Here is an 18,837-nt window from a genome sequence, read left to right on the forward strand (position 1 = left end):
AGTGCAAATAAAACTGTAATGATGTTAAACATGTTTTATGAAAAAATATAAACAACGTGAAGCAGTTGTCATTTATATCTAACCACATAGGTGCCGATCCTGTGAGCGCTCGGGAGCTCATGCACCCACGTGAGACAGCGAGCACCCACAGGGAATGAGCCGGTCGGACGGTTCAAATGCTTTGTAACGTGCGCAGCGCACTGCACGTTCCTACACAAAGGGAACATATTTGTATCAGAGGAACGCGTTGTGCACTTCCATAAAGCTCTAATAGTTGTGCTACAGCTGGTTCCAGAAACGGGTGCACGCACCTTTCGAATGACAGCGTTTTCTTTTATTTCCTGGCGCCCCTGTCTAATCACCCCTATCTGTGTGTCTGAGAATAAAACCACTGGAGAAGCCATTCACGCTGCCCCTAAGAAATGACTACATGTTGGGTTGGAAATGGGAAGGACAGAAGCCAAGGTCAAAGGTCAAACCGGCAGGCAGTGAGTTCAAGTACAACAACATTTATTCTAAGCAGGCCTTTGCAAAACATACAAAAACAGGGAGGCGTTTTATGGAAACAGTGAAAATAGCAGCTCTGCAAGCACCCACACCACGTCGCTTGAGCTTGTAGATTTTCTATTTTTGAAAATAATAATGATAAAAAATAGGGATGCATTTTCTAAATTAATTGTTAAATTGTGATATTACCAAACATAAATATATCACATACTGTATATCAGTCAGTCTACATTTCCCCAATAAAGAAATGCATGTATTCAGCCTGTCCAGAAGCAGAGATAAAACATTATCCCCACTGCTGATAGAAATACATGAACAAAGGGGAGGATATCACCCCCCCCCCCATCACCCCCCCCCCCCCCACACACACACACACACACACACACACACACACACCAGCCAACAGGGAGGCGCCCTTGAGCAAGGTGTTTTTAAACCCCCCACCGTTCCAGAGGAGCTGCTGAATGAACTGAAGTGATGGATGGTAGAATCAGGGTGGTCAACAGCTAGCAGGTGTGGGACACCGGGGGGCGCTGTGTCCCTCAGTGCTCCATCACTATGACGCTGGTTGTAGGTGTTCTGAGCAGATCTGTGTCCTGAGGAACTCTGCTACCTCCTCCTGAGACATGGAGCCCAGCTGCTGTTCAGTCATCTGCTCCACCAGAGACACACAGAGACACCAATTCATTGGTTACAGGTTACCACCATTACAAAAAAAAATCTCTATGGATTAGTCACCCCATGGAGACTTGAATTCATGGATATTGTTTAGTTTTTGTCTCATTCCTAAAACAATAATGTGATGACCAGCGGACCGGTGGGCAGCGGTTCCGTTAGGAGACACAAAGGAGACTCTTTGTGTCTCCTACCGCAGTGGTTCTCAACCTGTGGGTCGGGACCCCCAGGGGGGACCCCACATCATTTTTTTGGGGGGGGGGGACCCAGATGACAGTGAAGTGACAATTTAAGGGCTTTTAACCCATTGAGACCTGAAGCCGATTCTACATGTCTCCTAAATCTCAACAGTATTCTGAAAAAAGTACGTTTCTATATCAGTGGTGCTCAATCTTTTTCATGTCAAGGACCCCCAAAATTATATGTATTTGGCCGCAGACCCCCATCTCAAAATGTGTTGTTCCAGGGACCCCCAGAAGCAAAGAGTTAAAAGTGCTCGCTTTAAAAATATATATATTCAAAGATTTTCACGCATTTTTATGATTTTTCAAAAATAGCAGATATACAAGCTCGTAGCGCGGCACTCGGTGCCGCGCTATGAGCTTGTATATCTGCTATTTTTGAATAGCCCAAAGTGTAAAATAATGCTTTTTAGCTCAAATCTAAAAATGACACAGTTCCAGGTCTTAATGGGTTAAGACCTTTTTAATACCTCAGAAAAGAGAGAAAAAGACAAGAAAAAATACCATTACTACATCAGAAGTAATCAAAAACGAGCCTATAAAAACTGGTCAAACATTGGCTAATTTGTCAACTAATATAAGAAAGAGGCAAATACATTGAAAAAAGCAGATCTACAAGCTCACAACGCGAGGCGTTGTGAGCTTGTAGATCTGCTATTTTCACAATTCTTATATGTGGAACCGAGTCAAACTAAATGTAACGCCTCAACTCCTACAATTCCAAGCACTTGTCAGGGTGGGGGGTCCCCAGTTCAAATGTGATTATTTTGGGGTTCGCGGCCTGAAAAGATTGAGAACCACCGTCCTACCGGCACCGCTGCTGGTCATCAAATGATTGTCTTAGGAATGAGACAAAAACTAAACAATATCTATGAATTCAGGTCTCCATGGGGTGAATGATCCATAGAAAAAAAGACATTTTAAAACTATTTCAAAGACAGACGGACAAGTAACAACACTGTAGTGTGTGGTACCAAAAGTACTCGAATATTTTACTTCAGTACCAATACTGCAATGTAGAAATACTCTGTTACAAGTAAAAGTTCGGAAAATGTACTTGAGTAAAAGAACAAAAGCATTGGTATCAAAATGCACTTAAAGTATCAAAAGTAAAATTACTCGTTACGCAGCATGTTCCGTCTCACAAGTTTTCAAATGTATAAAATTCATAAAAATCCTCTGAAAATAGCCGATCTACAAGCTCACAATGCGTCGCGATGCGACGCATTGTGAGCTTGTAGATCGGCTATTTTCAAACGGCCGAAATGTATACAGGGCTGAAGTGGTTAATGTGTGTTTTGTAATAATAATCAGAATCTACAAAGTAACCAAAGTGTTCAAATAACTATAGTGGAGTAAAAAGTACAATACTTTCCTCTGAAATGTAGTGGAGTAGAAGCAAAAGTATTGAACATCGGAAGTACTCAAGTAAAGCATAGTAATTGTACTTAAGTACAGTACTTGAGTAAATGCACTTAGTTACTTTACACCACCGTGTGGTACACAGACAGACTCACCACCAGGGGGGAATATCCCAGCTTCTTCAAATGGCGAATCTTCAGAGCCAGGTGAGCACGGGGATGAGACGTACCGTAACAGAACGCTGAATACGGAACACACATCACCGCCGTTCTACCAAACACACACACATAGAAACATAGTGTTTACATCACCGCCGTCCTACCAAACACACACACATAGAAACATAGTGTTTACATCACCGCCGTTCTACCACACACACACACACACACACACACACACACAGAAAAACCAACACTTCTGTGAGTCTTCAAAGGTCAAAGTTTGAATCATGCCATGAGTCACGTTGATCAAGGTGACTCTGAGAGACTAAAGCATGTACGATAGAGATAAAGCTTTTTTGTCTCAGTTTCACTGAGGCTTCTCAGAAAACCCTATACAGTGTCTTACTAAAGTATTCAGCTATCGTTAAACGTGAACAGATTTGTCTTCATTGCAAATGATACTTACACATATTTTTCTACATAATGATGAATGATACTTACACATAGGCCGGGGGTGTTTTATAGAGAAATGTGAGCCAGTCGAATCTCATAGCGTGTGTTTTATACAAAGTAAACTATTTTAGTGTTTCACAGGTAGATTTGATTGATGGAATATTTTATTCGTTAAAAACAGCACAAGTACAGTTAAAAGGTCCGTCCAAAAAGGTCCTTGCGGTCTTGTTTCCATTGAGGTCCTTGTATTCAATTCATAAAAATAGGTCAATCGTGTCCTCCTTAGGTGAATAGTTTTGAGTGAACTTAGTTTGACGGTTCCACAGATAAACTTTGTGAAAATAGCAGATCTACAAGCTTGTAGATCTGCTATTATCACAATGTTTGCCTCTTTCTTATATTAATTGACAATTTGGCCAATGTTTGACCAGTCTTTATAATATAGTTAATTGATTACTTTAGATGCAGAAATGTTTTTTTTTTTTTGTAGGTATCAAAAAGGTCTTAAAAGTCCTTAAATTGTCACATCACCGTTATCTGGGGACCCCCGCAAAATCCTGGGGGTCCCGATCCACAGGTTGAGAACCACTGCTCTAGATCTATCAAAAAGCCCTGTAGTGATGTGATGTCATCAACCATGAAGCAGACAGTGGTGTCTTACCGTACACTGCCCCCTGCTGGATGATGTTCTGCTTTGCCCAGGGGTTTGGTAGTTATCACAGCATCTGTGTGGAACACAGAGACACAAGCTATAGTTAAACCACTAAGCCTTGTTACGCCACGCATCGTGGGCTTGTAGATCTGCTAGTCAGTGGTGTAAAGTAACCAAGTACATTTACTCAAGTACTGTACAATTTTGAGGTACTTTTACTTTACTGGAGTATTTCCAATTGTCTATACTTTTACTTCTACTCCACTACATCTCAGAGGCAAATATTGTACTTTTACTCCACTACAATTATTTGACAACTTTAGTTACTAGTTACTTTGCAGATATAATTTATAATATTATAAAACATACATTAACCACTTTAGACCCATTTTATACCTAGGCTATTTGAATATAGCCGATCTACAAGCTCACAACATTACATTACATTACAGTCATTTACAGACGCTTTTATCCAAAGCCACTTACAATAAGTGCATTCAACATAGGTAGGGAAACAAAACTACTAATCACCAGAAGCATTAAGTGCATTCTCTTCTAAAACAAGCAACTAAGAGTATACCTAGCGCTAAGGTAAAAGTGCAATATACTAGCTACCTACTTTCTAGCTGATAGACAAATAGGAAAATCAAATGAGCAAGAGATAAAACAAATAAGTGTATCGAATAAACAAGATCCAATAAAACAATAAAACAAGAGCTCGTACAACTAGTTAACAACAAGTAGGTCAGGCAAAGAGGAAGGGTAGTGTTTCCTGAAGAGGTGGGTTTACAGCCTGCGGTGAAAGATGGGCAGTGACTCTGCTGTCCTGACATCAGTGACTCTGCTGTCCTGACATCAGTGACTCTGCTGTCCTGACATCAGTGGGGACAAAGCGATGCGATGGTTCTCAGAGTGTGGTCCGGGGACCCCCAGGGGTCCTTGAGGGAGTTCCAGGGGGTCCCCAGCTAAATGATGGATAGTTAGGAACCAAATGGACCCTTATGGGTCTGTAACTCTGAGAGTGTACAAATGGAACCAAATGGACCCTTATGGGTCTGTAACTCTGAGAGTGTACAAATGGAACCAAATGGACCCTTATGGGTCTGTAACTCTGAGAGTGTACAAATGGAACCAAATGGACCCTTATGGGTCTGTAACTCTGAGAGTGTACAAATGGAACCAAACGGACGCTAACGGGTCCATTTGGTTTACACTCTCAGAGTTAAATTAACATTGATTTTACAATGTAAATTGGGGTCTCAGAGACAGAAATGCCATTAAATGGGGGTCCGTAGCCCTAATGCATGTCAAACTGGGGGGTCCTTCAAATTAAAATGGTTGAGAATCACTGCTAGAGCCGTAACATCTTCTCTTATGGGGGGTCCCTGACTGGCTCATCTTTTCAAATGGGGGTCCGTGGGCTAATAAGTGTCAATTTGGGGGGTCCTTGACATGAAAAAGTTTGAGAACCACTGGTCTAACGTACGCAGAACAACAAACAAACAAACAAAAAGAAAAGAAAAGCCTGGTCATTGTACCCATCATGTAGAAGTGATGGAGCAGCACCGCCTCCTGCAGGGAGGCCCCGGGCAGCGCGGCCATCACAGCCTGCAGGCTCTCCGACAGCAGCGGGCGAGCAGGGGAGCAGCGCTCGGGGGAGACGGGGGGTCCCAGCAGGGACGAGGGGACGGCCAGGGAGGAGGAGGAGGAGGACGGGGGGCCGTCCAGACGCAGACAGCGGTCCACGGTCTGCAGCATCCACCTGTGAGGGCTGAGGAAGCTCTCCTCTGGAAGAACAGAAGGACAGGAGAGAGTACGGTAGAGCAAATTTTGAATAAAATTCCATTTAGTTTTAGTCATATTTTAGTCATCTGAAATGTTTTAGTTTTAGTCGACTAAATATCATAAGATTATAGTCGACTAAATCTACAGTTGATTTAGTCGACTATAATGTATGTCGGCGGTGCCTTGATGGCGTCGTAATGGCTGATTTTACACTTGGTTGCATGCTGAAAATAGCAGATCTACAAGCTCACAACGCGTCGCGCTGCGACGCGTTGTGAGCTTGTAGATCGGCTATTTTCAGAGCGCAACATCCGAGCGCAACCAAACATAAAATGACTTGTCTTTTAGTTCTACTGGAGCTCTTCTCCTCTAGATCCCTCACTGACATTTTAGTCTAGTTTTTATCTGTTGACGAAATTGTCAATATATTTAGTCTTAGTTTTGTAGATCATCGTAGCTTAGTTTTTATTTAGTTTTTATTTAGTTTTCGTCAGTGAAAAAAAGGTGGTCGACGAACATAGTTTTGGTCGAAGAAATCAACACTGGAGTAGAGAGGGAGGGGCAAAGTAGATGAGAGGAAAGTAAAGCAATAACCCAGTAAAGCAACCTTTGAGGACTTTGAGGACTATATGTCTACAATTTTTGCCTCCGTCTTATGTTATTTGACAATTTAACCAATGTTTGACCAGTTGTTATAGTATATTTTGCTGATTACTTTTGATGGAGTAATATTTTCTTTCTTTCCTTTTTTAAAAAAAACGTTTTGTCTTAAAAGTCCTTAAAGGACAACTTTGGTTTTTTACAACCAAGGTTTATGTTTTAGATTGTAATTAAAGTAAATAAAAGATGAGTGTTATTTTTTTTTCATTTACTGCTTTCTATAGTTTTAGTAATTTTCGCGATCTTTTTTTACAGTGGGCGGGGGCATTCTGTCCAGTGGCTAAATATGCCTTTTTTTTACACAATAACCCCACGTTTTCTTTATTATTATTTACAGTAGCTCTTCTAGCCCCCAATAACTCACATCTGGCCATCAAAGACCACAGGACCTTTTTTATTGTGTAAAAAAGGCATATTTAGCCACCGGACAGAATGCCCCCACCCAATGTAAAAAATATCGCGAAAATTGCTAAAACTATAGAAAGCAGTAAATGAAAAAAAAATAACACTCACCTTTTATTTACTTTAATTACAAGCTAAAATATAAACCTTGGTTGTAAAAAAACAAAGTTGTCCTTTAACTCTTTGACTGCAGTCGACGCGTTATCGAGTCAATTGCTAGTTTGTCCACTTGGCCGCCGACGCGTTAGACGCGCGTTTGTAATTATTGTTATTTTAGAGAAGATCACGGTCTAATCTTGAATCCGAAGGGAGCAGTAAAACTGTAGCACAAACGGATACGGAAATACTGTATATAACGTCATTCCGTTCCCGTCGACTCCATGTTTGTAGTTTTTTTTCTTTCGCCTGTATCTCTGTTAGTTTTTTTTGGTCCATTTTTCCGAGGAGACGCGTGTTTCCAACGGCCTGTAGCGAAGGGGACACTAGCTCCGGGTGCAATGTTTTGCATCCGGAGCATTAGTCAGAGACTCCTGCTCCGGAAACACACAGTGAATCGATCGATAAATATGGATCTAAACTTTTATGACAACGAAAATCGCTAGAAAATCGCTTGGCACTGGGTGAGTACATTATGAAAATACTCTGGCAGTCAAAGAGCTAAATTGTCACTTCACCAAAATCATTTGGTGACCCCCCCCCCCCTGGGGGTCCTGAACCACAGGTTGAGAACCACTGTGTCAGAGCTGTGTGGTAGACACTGACCTGTGTTGCTGAGCTCTTCCAGCACAGAGCTCTTCAGCAGGTGTTCCAGAGGTGCAGAGGGAAAGTGTCCCAGCAGACACAGAAAGTAGACCGCCATCAGCACCTCATGAGCGGACATCTGGGACAGGTAGGACTGTAGGACCCGGGTCAGGCTGTCCACAAACCTGCAGACCAAGAACGTGAGAAAGTCTCCACACATAAACCCAAAAAAGTAGCAATACGGCAATGTAGAAATACTCTGTTACAAGTAAAAGTCCGGAATTCAAAATGTACTTGAGTAAAGGTACAAAAGTATTGGCATCAAAATATACTTAAAGTACCAAAAGTAAAAGTACTCATTATGCAATGTCCCATTTCACAAGTTGTCAAATGTATAAAATGTATACAAATCCATTGAAAATAGCAGATCTACAAGCTTGCAAAGCGACACGTTGTGAGCTTGTAGATCGGCTATTTTCAAATTGCCAAAGTTTAAATAGGGCTGAACTGGTTTTGTAATAATAATCAAAATCTACAAACTAGTAACTCAAGTTTTCAAATAATTGTAGTCGACTAAATATCATGAGATTATAGTCGACTAAATCTACAGTTGTTTTAGTCGACTAAAATGTATTGTGGCGGTGCCTTGATGGCATCATAATGGCTGATTTTACACTTGGTTGCATGCTGAAAATGACAGATCTATCACCTGTAGATCTGCTATTTTCAGAGCGCAACACCTGAGCCCAACCAAACATAAAATGACTTGTCTTTTAGTTCTACTGGATCTCTTCTCCACTAGATCCCTCACTGACATTTTAGTCTAGTTTTTATTTGTTGATGAAATTGTCAATATATTTAGTCTTAGTTTTAGTCGTCATAGCTTAGTTTATATTTAGTTTTTATTTAGTTTTCGTAATTTTTCGTCCTAGTTTTAGTCGACGAAATCAACACTGCTATCCAGGAAAGTTAGAGTAGATCTACACATACTGTTGTCTGTGGGGGTGTGGGTGGTAGTTGAGAGAGGAGTAGATCTACACATACTCTTGTCTGTGGGGGTGTGGGTGGTAGTTGAGAGAGTAGATCTACACATACGGTTGTCTGTGGGGGTGTGGGTGGTAGTTGAGAGAGGAGTAGATCTACACATACTGTTGTCTGTGGGGGTGTGGGTGGTAGTTGAGAGAGGAGTAGATCTTCAGTATGCTCTGCAGGTCTCTGAGCGTCAGGACATCTGGGTTCCTCATCACCCTCTGGGAGAACACCTCCATCAGGGCTGTGGGACAGAAGACCAGGTCCTCCAACGCCAACAGGAAGAGGATCAGCTGTGTGGAGGAACCATGAGACCAGAGAGACCAGATGGGATCAGGAGAGACTTCCACAAGAGGAGGCTTTGACGGTTTAGAAGAAGCAGACAGGAGTGATCTAATCTAACGGAAAGAACCTCTGATTTACACTTAGTTGCAGGCCTATGTTTCCCACCAACAATGGCTACGTACGAGCTCACGCGTAGTGAGCTTGTCTTTTGGCTATTCAAAAATTGCAGATCTACAAGCTCATGGCACGGCACGCTATGAGCTTGTAGATCTGCTAATTTTTGAGAAAAGAAAATCATCAATGTGTGCAAATCTTTGAATATATATATATATATATATATATATACATTTTTTAACTCAAATATTTGCTTCTGGGGGTCCCTGGAACAAAATATTGGGGGGTCTACGAACAAATACATATTATTTTGGGGGTCCTTGACAGGAAAAAAGTTTGAGAACCACTGATATCATAACATAAGTTTAAAAAAAAAAACTGTTAGGATTTAGAAGACATTTGTAGAATCCCCAGAAGCAAAGATTTGAGTTAAAAATGTGCTTTGAAAAAGAGATTTGCACAAACTTTCAAGATTGAAAAAAAAAAATGCTTTTATATCTGCTACTTTTGAATAGCCCAAAGTATAAAATAATGGTGTGTGTGTGTGTGTGTGTGTGTGTGTGTGTGTGTGTGTGTGTGTGTGTGTGTGTGTGTGCGCGTGTGTGTGCGTATGTGCGTGCGTGCATGCAATTCCATGCACAGTCAGTAGAGGGCAGCACCTGCTTGTTGCTCCACATGTCCACAGAGGAGGCCAGGTGTTCAGACAGCTCCGTCAACAGACCTGTGTCTCTGTAGTTCAGCTCTCTGCAAGACCTGAGCAACAATATCAGTCTGTTGAACGGGATGGTGTGGACGTTCTCTGGACACACAGGAGGACAAGAGGACATGAAGAGTTCATATGAAGAGACAACAAGTTATTAAGAATAGTAAATGATAATAATTATACCTGAGGCCGATTATACAAATGTCTTCTAAATTCTAACAGCTTTCTGAAAAACCTATACGTTTCTATATCAGTGGTGCTCAAACTTTTTTTATGTCAAGGACCCCCAAAATGATACGTATTTGTCCGCGGACCCCCACCCCAATCCCAGCCCCCTCTCCTTACTTAACTTTTTTTTAAGTTACAGTTACTTAAATATCGAATGTTTTATTATTTCTTATTTGTGTGATCATTTGTGTGACTATTTTGAGTTGTCTTTCTGTTTTGTCTTTGCAAGTGTAATTGCTGTTGATTTGTATGATGCTGTATGTAATACTGCAACACAACTAACAATGAAAAAAAATCTTTCTTTTTCAAAACAAGTTCTTAAAATATAGGAGGTGCGCTGCCACACCAGAGAGTTGGTGTAGAGGGAAACATTAGCGGGCCTAGTATACAGCCCTGGGGGAGTCCGGTCAACTAAGGGCGGATTCATACTGGGTCCGATTGATTGGAAGCGTTTGCCCTCTCCCCGCTGTAAATAAATCTGATCTTCAGGGACTGTTTTCGGCTAGACTTTTCAAATCAGTCCGTTACAATAACGCAAGATAATATATATATATATATTTCATACCACACACAAATGAATGGAGTCCAATGTCTTCCTCGAAAACCAAACAAACCACGCTTGTGTTTGGAAAACGGTTGGCAGTCAATGTCAAGCATACTGTGATTAAATGTGGTGTAAGTGATATATGTCTTTGTTAAAATAAGTGTTAAATAGCTATATATTCTGATAGTGTTTGTTCAGTAACAGGGGTCTCCCCCTCTCTACAGCTCTTCATTAAACAGAAAACACCTGGATGACAATCTAGTCTTTCTACAGGATACAGAATAAAGAGCCCTGTCTCACCTGCTATGGTCTTGCTACAGATATCCAGCAGGGGTTTGGAGTAGAAGCCCACGGCAGTCATGGTGGAGATCATGTACAAGCAGTTAGGGATCGTAAACTGATCCTTCATGGACAACGCTTTTCTCTGGAGGAAGAAGACAGGAGGAATATGACTGTTAGAAGACAGGAGGAATATGACTGTTAGAAGACAGGAGGAATATGACAGTTAGAAGACAGGAGGAATATGACTGTTAGAAGACAGGAGGAATATGACTGTTAGAAGACAGTGTTTCAGAGATCTAAAAAGTGACAGCACTGCAGAACCAACGTAAAGACTTTAGGGCAAGGGTCTTCAATTTTTTTTAGGCCAAGGACCCCTTAGCTGAGAGAGAGATGAAGCAGGGACCCCCCAATACATATTGTATAACATTGTGTTGCAGATTAAACTTTTTCATAGATTTCATAGATAGTGAATATATTTCATAGATATATCACAACAACACATCAGCAGCGCAAGGCATTGTGAGCTTGTAGATCTGCTATGTAGGTCCAAGTGGTTAATGCAAAAAAAAAAAAGAAAGATGCCTTTACACAAACATTTGGAGACCCCACTGTAGTAACTCTGAGGGCCCCTTAGGTGTCCCGGACCCCCTGTTGAAGACCCCTGCTTTAGGGGGCGACACCAACCTCTAGTTTCTTCTTCAGGTCCAGAGGAGAGTCTTTCCCCACGATTCTCATCATGGTCTGCAGGGCCATGACTGTCTTTATGCTGGGAAGATCAGAGTCCACCTTCAGCCTGGGGTTCAGCAGCAAGGGGAGAGGACAGGGTTAAAGGGATATCACTGGGGTTCAGCAACAAGGGGAGAGGACAGGGTTAAAGGGATATCACTGGGGTTCAGCAGCAAGGGGAGAGGACAGGGTTAAAGGGATATCACTGGGGTTCAGCAGCAAGGGGAGAGGACAGGGTTAAAGGGATATCACTGGGGTTCAGCAGCAATTGGAGAGGACAGGGTTAAAGGGATATCACTGGGGTTCAGCAGCAAGGGGAGAGGACAGGGTTAAAGGGATATCACTGGGGTTCAGCAGCAAGGGGAGAGGACAGGGTTAAAGGGATATCACTGGGGTTCAGCAGCAAGGGGAGAAGACAGGGTTAAAGGGATATCACTGGGGTTCAGCAGCAAGGGGAGAGGACAGGGTTAAAGGGATATCACTGGGGTTCAGCAGCAAGGGGAGAGGACAGGGTATGTGGTTGGTATTTAAGACAGTCAAAGAGACGGTGCGCTCTATACCCTCATACCTGACTAACTACTTCTCCAAAGTGAGTGACACCCACAGCCACAACACTAGAGGGACCATGATCAGGTAACACACTAATATAGAACAAACATGGGAACGTTCTCATTCTACTACTCTGACACCAACATGTTGAATGACCGTTGAATGACACCATCTATTAAAGGATGTGTAACCCTGGTTTCTTTCACAATTGGCCTGAAAAAAACATCACCTCATGCCTTCCTTCAGTGCAGTGATGTTGGCTCTGTTCTCCAGATGTTCCAGAGAGGAAGCCAGGACAGACAGACTCCTCTCATCAAACTCATTCAGCTTCTCCTGCAAAGCACGCGCGCACACACACACACACACACACACACACACACACACACACACACACACACACACACACGTTTTAATCCTTGTTTACAAACAGAAAGCTAGATAAGGTACATAGTATACCTTTAACTCTTGTCAAATATAACCTAAGAAAGAGGCAAACATTTTGAAAACAGCAGATCTACAAGCTCACAACGCGCTGCGAGGCGTTTAGAGCATGTAGATCTGCTATTTTCACAATTTATTTAGCTGTGGAACGGTAGGAGACACAAAGGAGACTCTTTGTGTCTCCTACCGGAACCGCTGCCGGTCATCAAACTATTGTTTTAGGAATGAGACCAAAACTAAAAAATATCCATGAATTCAAGTCTCCATGGGGTGACTAATCCATAGAAAAAAAGTCATTTTGGGGGTGAACTATCCCTTTAAAGGCATACTAGGTAACGTTTTCAACAAAACTAAAGTTAAATTGTATATCTTTTGTGAGTGGCAAAAGTTTCACAACACCCACTCCATGAATTTCAACCCCGGAAGCCTTTTATTTATATATTTTCTATTGAACGTGGACAGGGGGGACTTTCCCGGGAAAATGACGTCATCTGGCCGGAAAACGGAGGCGGAAATGCACTGGTTTCCTGTTTGGCCAGGAACTACCGCAACGGTTTCCTGTTTGGCCAGGAACTACCGCGCTAATAACAAAAAGGAACCTCACGCTGATTTTAAGAGAATGTAGGATTGGAAGATCGAAAAAGAACAGAAAAACAAAGCACAGCTCACGGTAACTAATGCTCCACTGGCTAAGAGAAACGATCCGCAGATAGTATAAAACAATTAAAAGAACGCTTTTTGAAACGCTTCCGGCTTCCGGTGAAAACAAATGGAATTCTGGGTAATCGAGGACTACGGAAATTGTATGCAGTGACGGTAGTGACCAGCAGAGGTTGCTAAAATGTTTTATTTGTGAATCTGCATTGTACAACTTTAAGTACAGTACTTGAGTAAATGTACTTAGTTACTTTACACACACTGGCCCTTGGCCTTTACCTGGCAGGTCCTGAGCAGAGTGTGGACCACCCTGCTCCGCTGCGGCACGCCCAGCCGGACCGCCGCCAGCAGGGAGTACGCCACGTCGACGCACGACATGCAGCCGGCGTCCGCCATCACCCGCCGCAGCAGCGCCTCCAAGCCCGGGTGCTCCAGCGTCAGCCGCCGCGGCTCGTGGCGCCGCCGCTCCTGGGACATGGCCTTGGTGGTCTCCTGGGCCTTGGTGGTCTCCTGGGCCTTGGTGGTCTCCCAGACGCGCATCAAACACTGGCTGAGGTCGCCCGGCGGGACCACGGGGGCGCCGCCGCCGTCGTGGTGCCGCTGCTGGGTGGCGGCCAGGAGGAGGTCCAACACGTCCGTGGGGGAGGAGCACTCCCTCAGCTGGGCCGTGAAGAACATCCTGTCTGCCAGCAGTCTGGAGACACCATCACAACAACATGTTTAGATGAACATCCTGTCTGCCAGCAGTCTGGAGACACCATCACAACATGTTTAGATGATGAGAGGGATGTTAACACATTCACTGACAAAGAAAAATAATAATAACAATAATAAACCAAAGATTTGCTGCTCCATTCACTTCCTGGTTAACTTATTACTTTAACCCATTAAAGGGGTAGTTCACCCCCAAAATAACTTTTTTTCTATTGATTACTGACCATCTGGAGCCTTGAATTCATAGATATGTTTTTGTTTTTGTCACATTCCTAAGCCAATAATTTGATTATAATAAATGTGTCCCCATTGATTCCGGTAGGAGACACAAATGCATTTGTGTCTCCTACCGGAATCAATGGGGCTAAATTTATTATAATCAAATAATAAAGGAAGGAATGCGACAAAAACAAATAAATATCCATGAATTCAAGGCTCCATGGGGTGAGTAATCAATAGAAAAAAAGTTATTTTGGGGGTGAACTACCCCTTTAAGACCTGAGGCCGATTCTACAAAATGTCTTCTAAATCCTAACTGTTTTTTGAAAAAACGTATATTACCGGTACTACATGTCAGTGGTGCTCAAAACTTTTTCATGTCAAGGACCCCACAATGTATTTGTATTAGGCTGCGGACCCCCATCTCAAAATATTTTGTTCCAGGGACCCGCAGAAGCAAAGATTTGAGTTACAAATGTTCGCTTTAAAAAATATATATATTCAAAGATTTGCACACATTTTCATGATTTTTCAAAAATAGCAGATCTACAAGCTCGTAGCGCGGCACTCGGTGCCGTGCTATGAGCTTGTATATCTGCTATTTTTGAATAGCCAATAAAGATTTTTAGCTCAAATGAAAAAGTGACACAGATGCGTCCCAGGTCTTAATGGGTTAAAATCCTATATCTCGGCTCCTGTGTACTTTTTTTTTTTTTACTATGTATTTTTGGTGATTTTTGGTTCCCGATTCTACGAGACCCCTGTGTGTGTAATGAGGGGATCACCGTGAGGACGGGGAACACGGGAAATATTTTGTGACTACTTGAAAAAGGTAAAAAAAAAACGTTAAAAACGCTGCCACTGGCTGTACACTGTTTTAAAAAACTAATAAATTGCAAAGTAGACTTAAATATACACAGAAATGACAACGACCAAATGCCAATGATCAAAATAATGTACGATGGAAAAAACAGTATTATATATGACTTAATATTATGCTTTAAAAAAAAAGCTTATGATTATGCAAAATAACTGCAATTATCTCAAATAATTACAATGAGGCGATTCCATAATAATAATAATAACAGGCCTACCCGTCAGACTCCTCCTGGGCCTCAGAGGGAGGTGACAGTGAGAGACGCTCCTTCTCATGGAGCCGTTCATCCTCAGTTCTACCCTGATGGAGTAAAGTTAATTGCGATTAACGATTTAATTTGTGTTTTTGTCGTTGAACATTGGAACATTATGAATAAAACATTACATTTCTGTTTGGCCTTTGAAAGGGATAGTTCACCTCCAAAATGACTCTTTTTTTTTATCAATTAGTCACCCCATGGAGACATGAATTCATGTTTTTGTCTCATTCCTAAGACAATAATTTGATGACGGGCAGTGGTTCAGGTAGGAGACACAAAGGAATTATTGTCTTAGGAATGAGACAAAAACTAAAATATATCCATGAATCCAAGTCTCCATGGGCTGACTAATCCATAGAAAAATTACACAAAGAAATTACTGACAGAAGAAATTACAAGAACATTTTTAAATAGTGGAAATAGCTTATCAGCAGCAAGGGGGAGAGGACAGGGTTAAAGGGATATCACTGGGGTTCAGCAGCAAGGGGAGAGGACAGGGTTAAAGGGATATCACTGGGGTTCAGCAGCAAGGGGAGAGGACAGGGTTAAAGGGATATCACTGGGGTTCAGCAGCAAGGGGAGAGGACAGGGTTAAAGGGATATCACTGGGGTTCAGCAGCAAGGGGGAGAGGACAGGGTTAAAGGGATATCACTGGGGTTCAGCAGCAAGGGGAGAGGACAGGGTTAAAGGGATATCACTGGGGTTCAGCAGCAAGGGGAGAGGACAGGGTTAAAGGGATATCACTGGGGTTCAGCAGCAAGGGGAGAGGACAGGGTTAAAGGGATATCACTGGGGTTCAGCAGCAAGGGGAGAGGACAGGGTTAAAGGGATATCACTGGGGTTCAGCAGCAAGGGGAGAGGACAGGGTTAAAGGGATATCACTGGGGTTCAGCAGCAAGGGGAGAGGACAGGGTTAAAGGGATATCACTGGGGTTCAGCAGCAAGGGGAGAGGACAGGGTTAAAGGGATATCACTGGGGTTCAGCAGCAAGGGGAGAGGACAGGGTTAAAGGGATATCACTGGGGTTCAGCAGCAAGGGGAGAGGACAGGGTTAAAGGGATATCACTGGGGTTCAGCAGCAAGGGGAGAGGACAGGGTTAAAGGGATATAATATAATTTCTGTTTTTTTTTGTATTTGAAAATGTCTGAACCTTTTTCAACATGGAAACGATTATGATGATTACCATATGCAAAAATAACTGTGATTTGACAATCATGTAATAATTGTGACAGGCCTAAGGGTCCAGGCAGGGCTACCTGAGAGTAGTACTGGATGGAAGTGGCGGTGGGACCATTCCTCCATCTGGATGATGATGATGATGATGATGATACGAGACGAGATGAAGATGAACCGACCCCAACCGGCGCCGTCACAATCTGGGGGCACCCGCCGCCGCCACCATGCCGCTGTTGCCATAGCAACCTACAGGCAGAGAGGCGTCGAGCCCACCTCCCCACCTCCGCTCCCGTCGCCCGGAGGGACATTGTTACGGGTTGCTGTCGTTGCTGTTGCCTTGGAGACGCCGAAGCAGCAGGGGTGTGGTCAAAGTATCCCCAGGCAGGGTCCTCCTCAGTCTCACTGAGTCATGTGACGATGTGTCTTAAACCAGAGCTGGAGACAGGATCAGTGGTGGAAAAAAGTACTCACATTATGTTACTTAAGTAAAAGTATCAATACTGCAATAAGTATCAATACTGCAATGAAGACACACTCTGTTACAAGTAAGAGTATTCAAAGGAATGAAAAACTATTCCACTCCTTCTTAGTGCTCAGCTTTTCCTAGTGCTCACTCTTCCAGGGTGACCAGTTCTCCCTAGTGCCCACTCTTCCAGGGTGCCCAGTTCTCCCCAGTGCCCACTCTTCCAGGGTGCCCAGTTCTCTCTAGTGCCCACTCTTCCAGGGTGACCAGTTCTCCCTAGTGCCCACTCTTCCAGGGTGCCCAGTTCTCCCTAGTGCCCACTCTTCCAGGGTGCCCAGTTCTCTCTAGTGCCCACTCTTCCAGGGTGCTCAGTTCTCTCTAGTGCCCACTCTTCCAGGGTGCCCAGTTCTCCCTAGTGCCCACTCTTCCAGGGTGCCCAGTTCTCCCTAGTGCCCACTCTTCCAGGGTGCCCAGTTCTCCCTAGTGCCCACTCTTCCAGGGTGCCCAGTTCTCTCTAGTGCCCACTCTTCCAGGGTGCTCAGTTCTCCCTAGTGCCCACTCTTCCAGGGTGCCCAGTTCTCTCTAGTGCCCACTCTTCCAGGGTGCTCAGTTCTCTCTAGTGCCCACTCTTCCAGGGTGCCCAGTTCTCCCTAGTGCCCACTCTTCCAGGGTGCCCAGTTCTCCCTAGTGCCCACTCTTCCAGGGTGCCCAGTTCTCCCTAGTGCCCACTCTTCCAGGGTGCCCAGTTCTCCCTGGTGCCCAGCATGTTTTGGTGCCCACCTTTCCTGTTACCCTCTGAGCTCGCTGCTAGCTTACAGTCAGAGGACTTCATTCACTCTTAAAGGGTCTATTATTACATTCATAATGTATGTTTCATCACACATCCACCACTGACGTCAGCTTACAGTAACGTACAGTAACGTTATCAGCCTGGACTGATCTACAAGGTCAGTAAACAGCAAACACAGCTCTTATTATTAAGATCCTCATCCTACTACTGGTAAAGTCCACTAGCGAGGAAACACACGATCAAACTGGACTCCATAAACGTCTATATGATCACAGAAATGATCTCTAACAAAGTGAACATAATGATATCATTTTAGATCATAAAGTAAACAGCATTTAAACATGACTTTACCAAACGGAACCTTCGTCAGTGCGTCCATGTTTCCTCCAGGCATGCTGCTGAACCGCGTGTGCGTCGCCGTTATAGTTCCCCCTATATAACCCTGAAACATGACAGTCATGGATGAACTTCATCCTGGTGTTTGTACTTACTCCCTCTATGGTCCCTACATCTACATAAACGTTCAAATTTCAAATATAAAGCGCTGACCTCATGGCTACGGATGTTACGATTATGTACGGGTCCTCAGAAGTACCCGTATCTTCCGTATTGTTCGATAAAAAAGCATTTTATTCCGATCGGTGGCCATTTTCTCCGTATTTTATGCTTTCAACTGCGTGGCCCTATCGGTTAGAAGGTGTATTGCACATACATTACAACTGATAACTCTACGAGAAAATGACCACTGATCAGATTAAAATGCTTTTTATTGAACACTACGGAAGAAACAGGCACTTCTGAGGGCCCGTACATAATTGTAACATTCGTGGTCATGGGTTAAGCACTTTATATTTGAAATATTAACGTTTATGCAGATGTACAGGTCGTAAAGAGAGAAAGTGCAAACACCAGGTTGGAGTTAATCCATGACGGTCGTTTTCAGACGACCGTTGTGTGATCCATGGTTCCACCCAGCTTTGTTACAGCAGCACACATTTGTTATATTATATAATATAATAATATATTATATTTAGAATACATTAAGAATAATACTATAAGAATTCATAACGTATTTTATCGGACATTTATATGTTTTTATGTAGCTATTTATCTAATATTTCTTATGGTGGAAATACATG

At 43.1% G+C, this 18,837-nt stretch overlaps 1 protein-coding gene across 2 annotated transcripts; it reads right to left on the reverse strand.

Annotated features, from left to right (window-relative positions):
- Nucleotides 1–6: 6 nt before the first annotated feature.
- LOC308080932 (FAST kinase domain-containing protein 2, mitochondrial-like) lies at nt 7–18,097 on the reverse strand. 2 transcript variants are annotated; one of them, XM_080423044.1, is made up of 15 exons: nt 18,050–18,097; nt 16,526–16,880; nt 15,226–15,308; nt 13,733–13,892; nt 13,478–13,696; nt 12,330–12,433; nt 11,510–11,618; nt 10,844–10,967; nt 9,728–9,867; nt 8,790–8,962; nt 7,662–7,825; nt 5,591–5,839; nt 4,062–4,125; nt 2,942–3,056; nt 7–1,159 (listed from the first exon to the last, which is right to left on the reverse strand). In XM_080423044.1, exons 2-15 carry the CDS (start codon nt 16,751–16,753, stop codon nt 1,064–1,066), a joined length of 2,028 nt encoding a protein of 675 aa, XP_080279170.1. In that variant the 5' UTR covers nt 16,754–16,880; nt 18,050–18,097; the 3' UTR covers nt 7–1,063. The 2 variants fall into 2 exon arrangements, with proteins under 2 accessions (XP_080279170.1, XP_080279169.1); XM_080423043.1 differs by having other exon boundaries at nt 13,478–13,892.
- Between the last annotated feature and the right edge of the window lie 740 nt (nt 18,098–18,837).

Source organism: Gymnoscopelus braueri, assembly GCF_963280865.1.
Source record: "Gymnoscopelus braueri genome assembly, chromosome: 24".
Lineage (NCBI taxonomy): Eukaryota > Metazoa > Chordata > Actinopteri > Myctophiformes > Myctophidae > Gymnoscopelus > Gymnoscopelus braueri.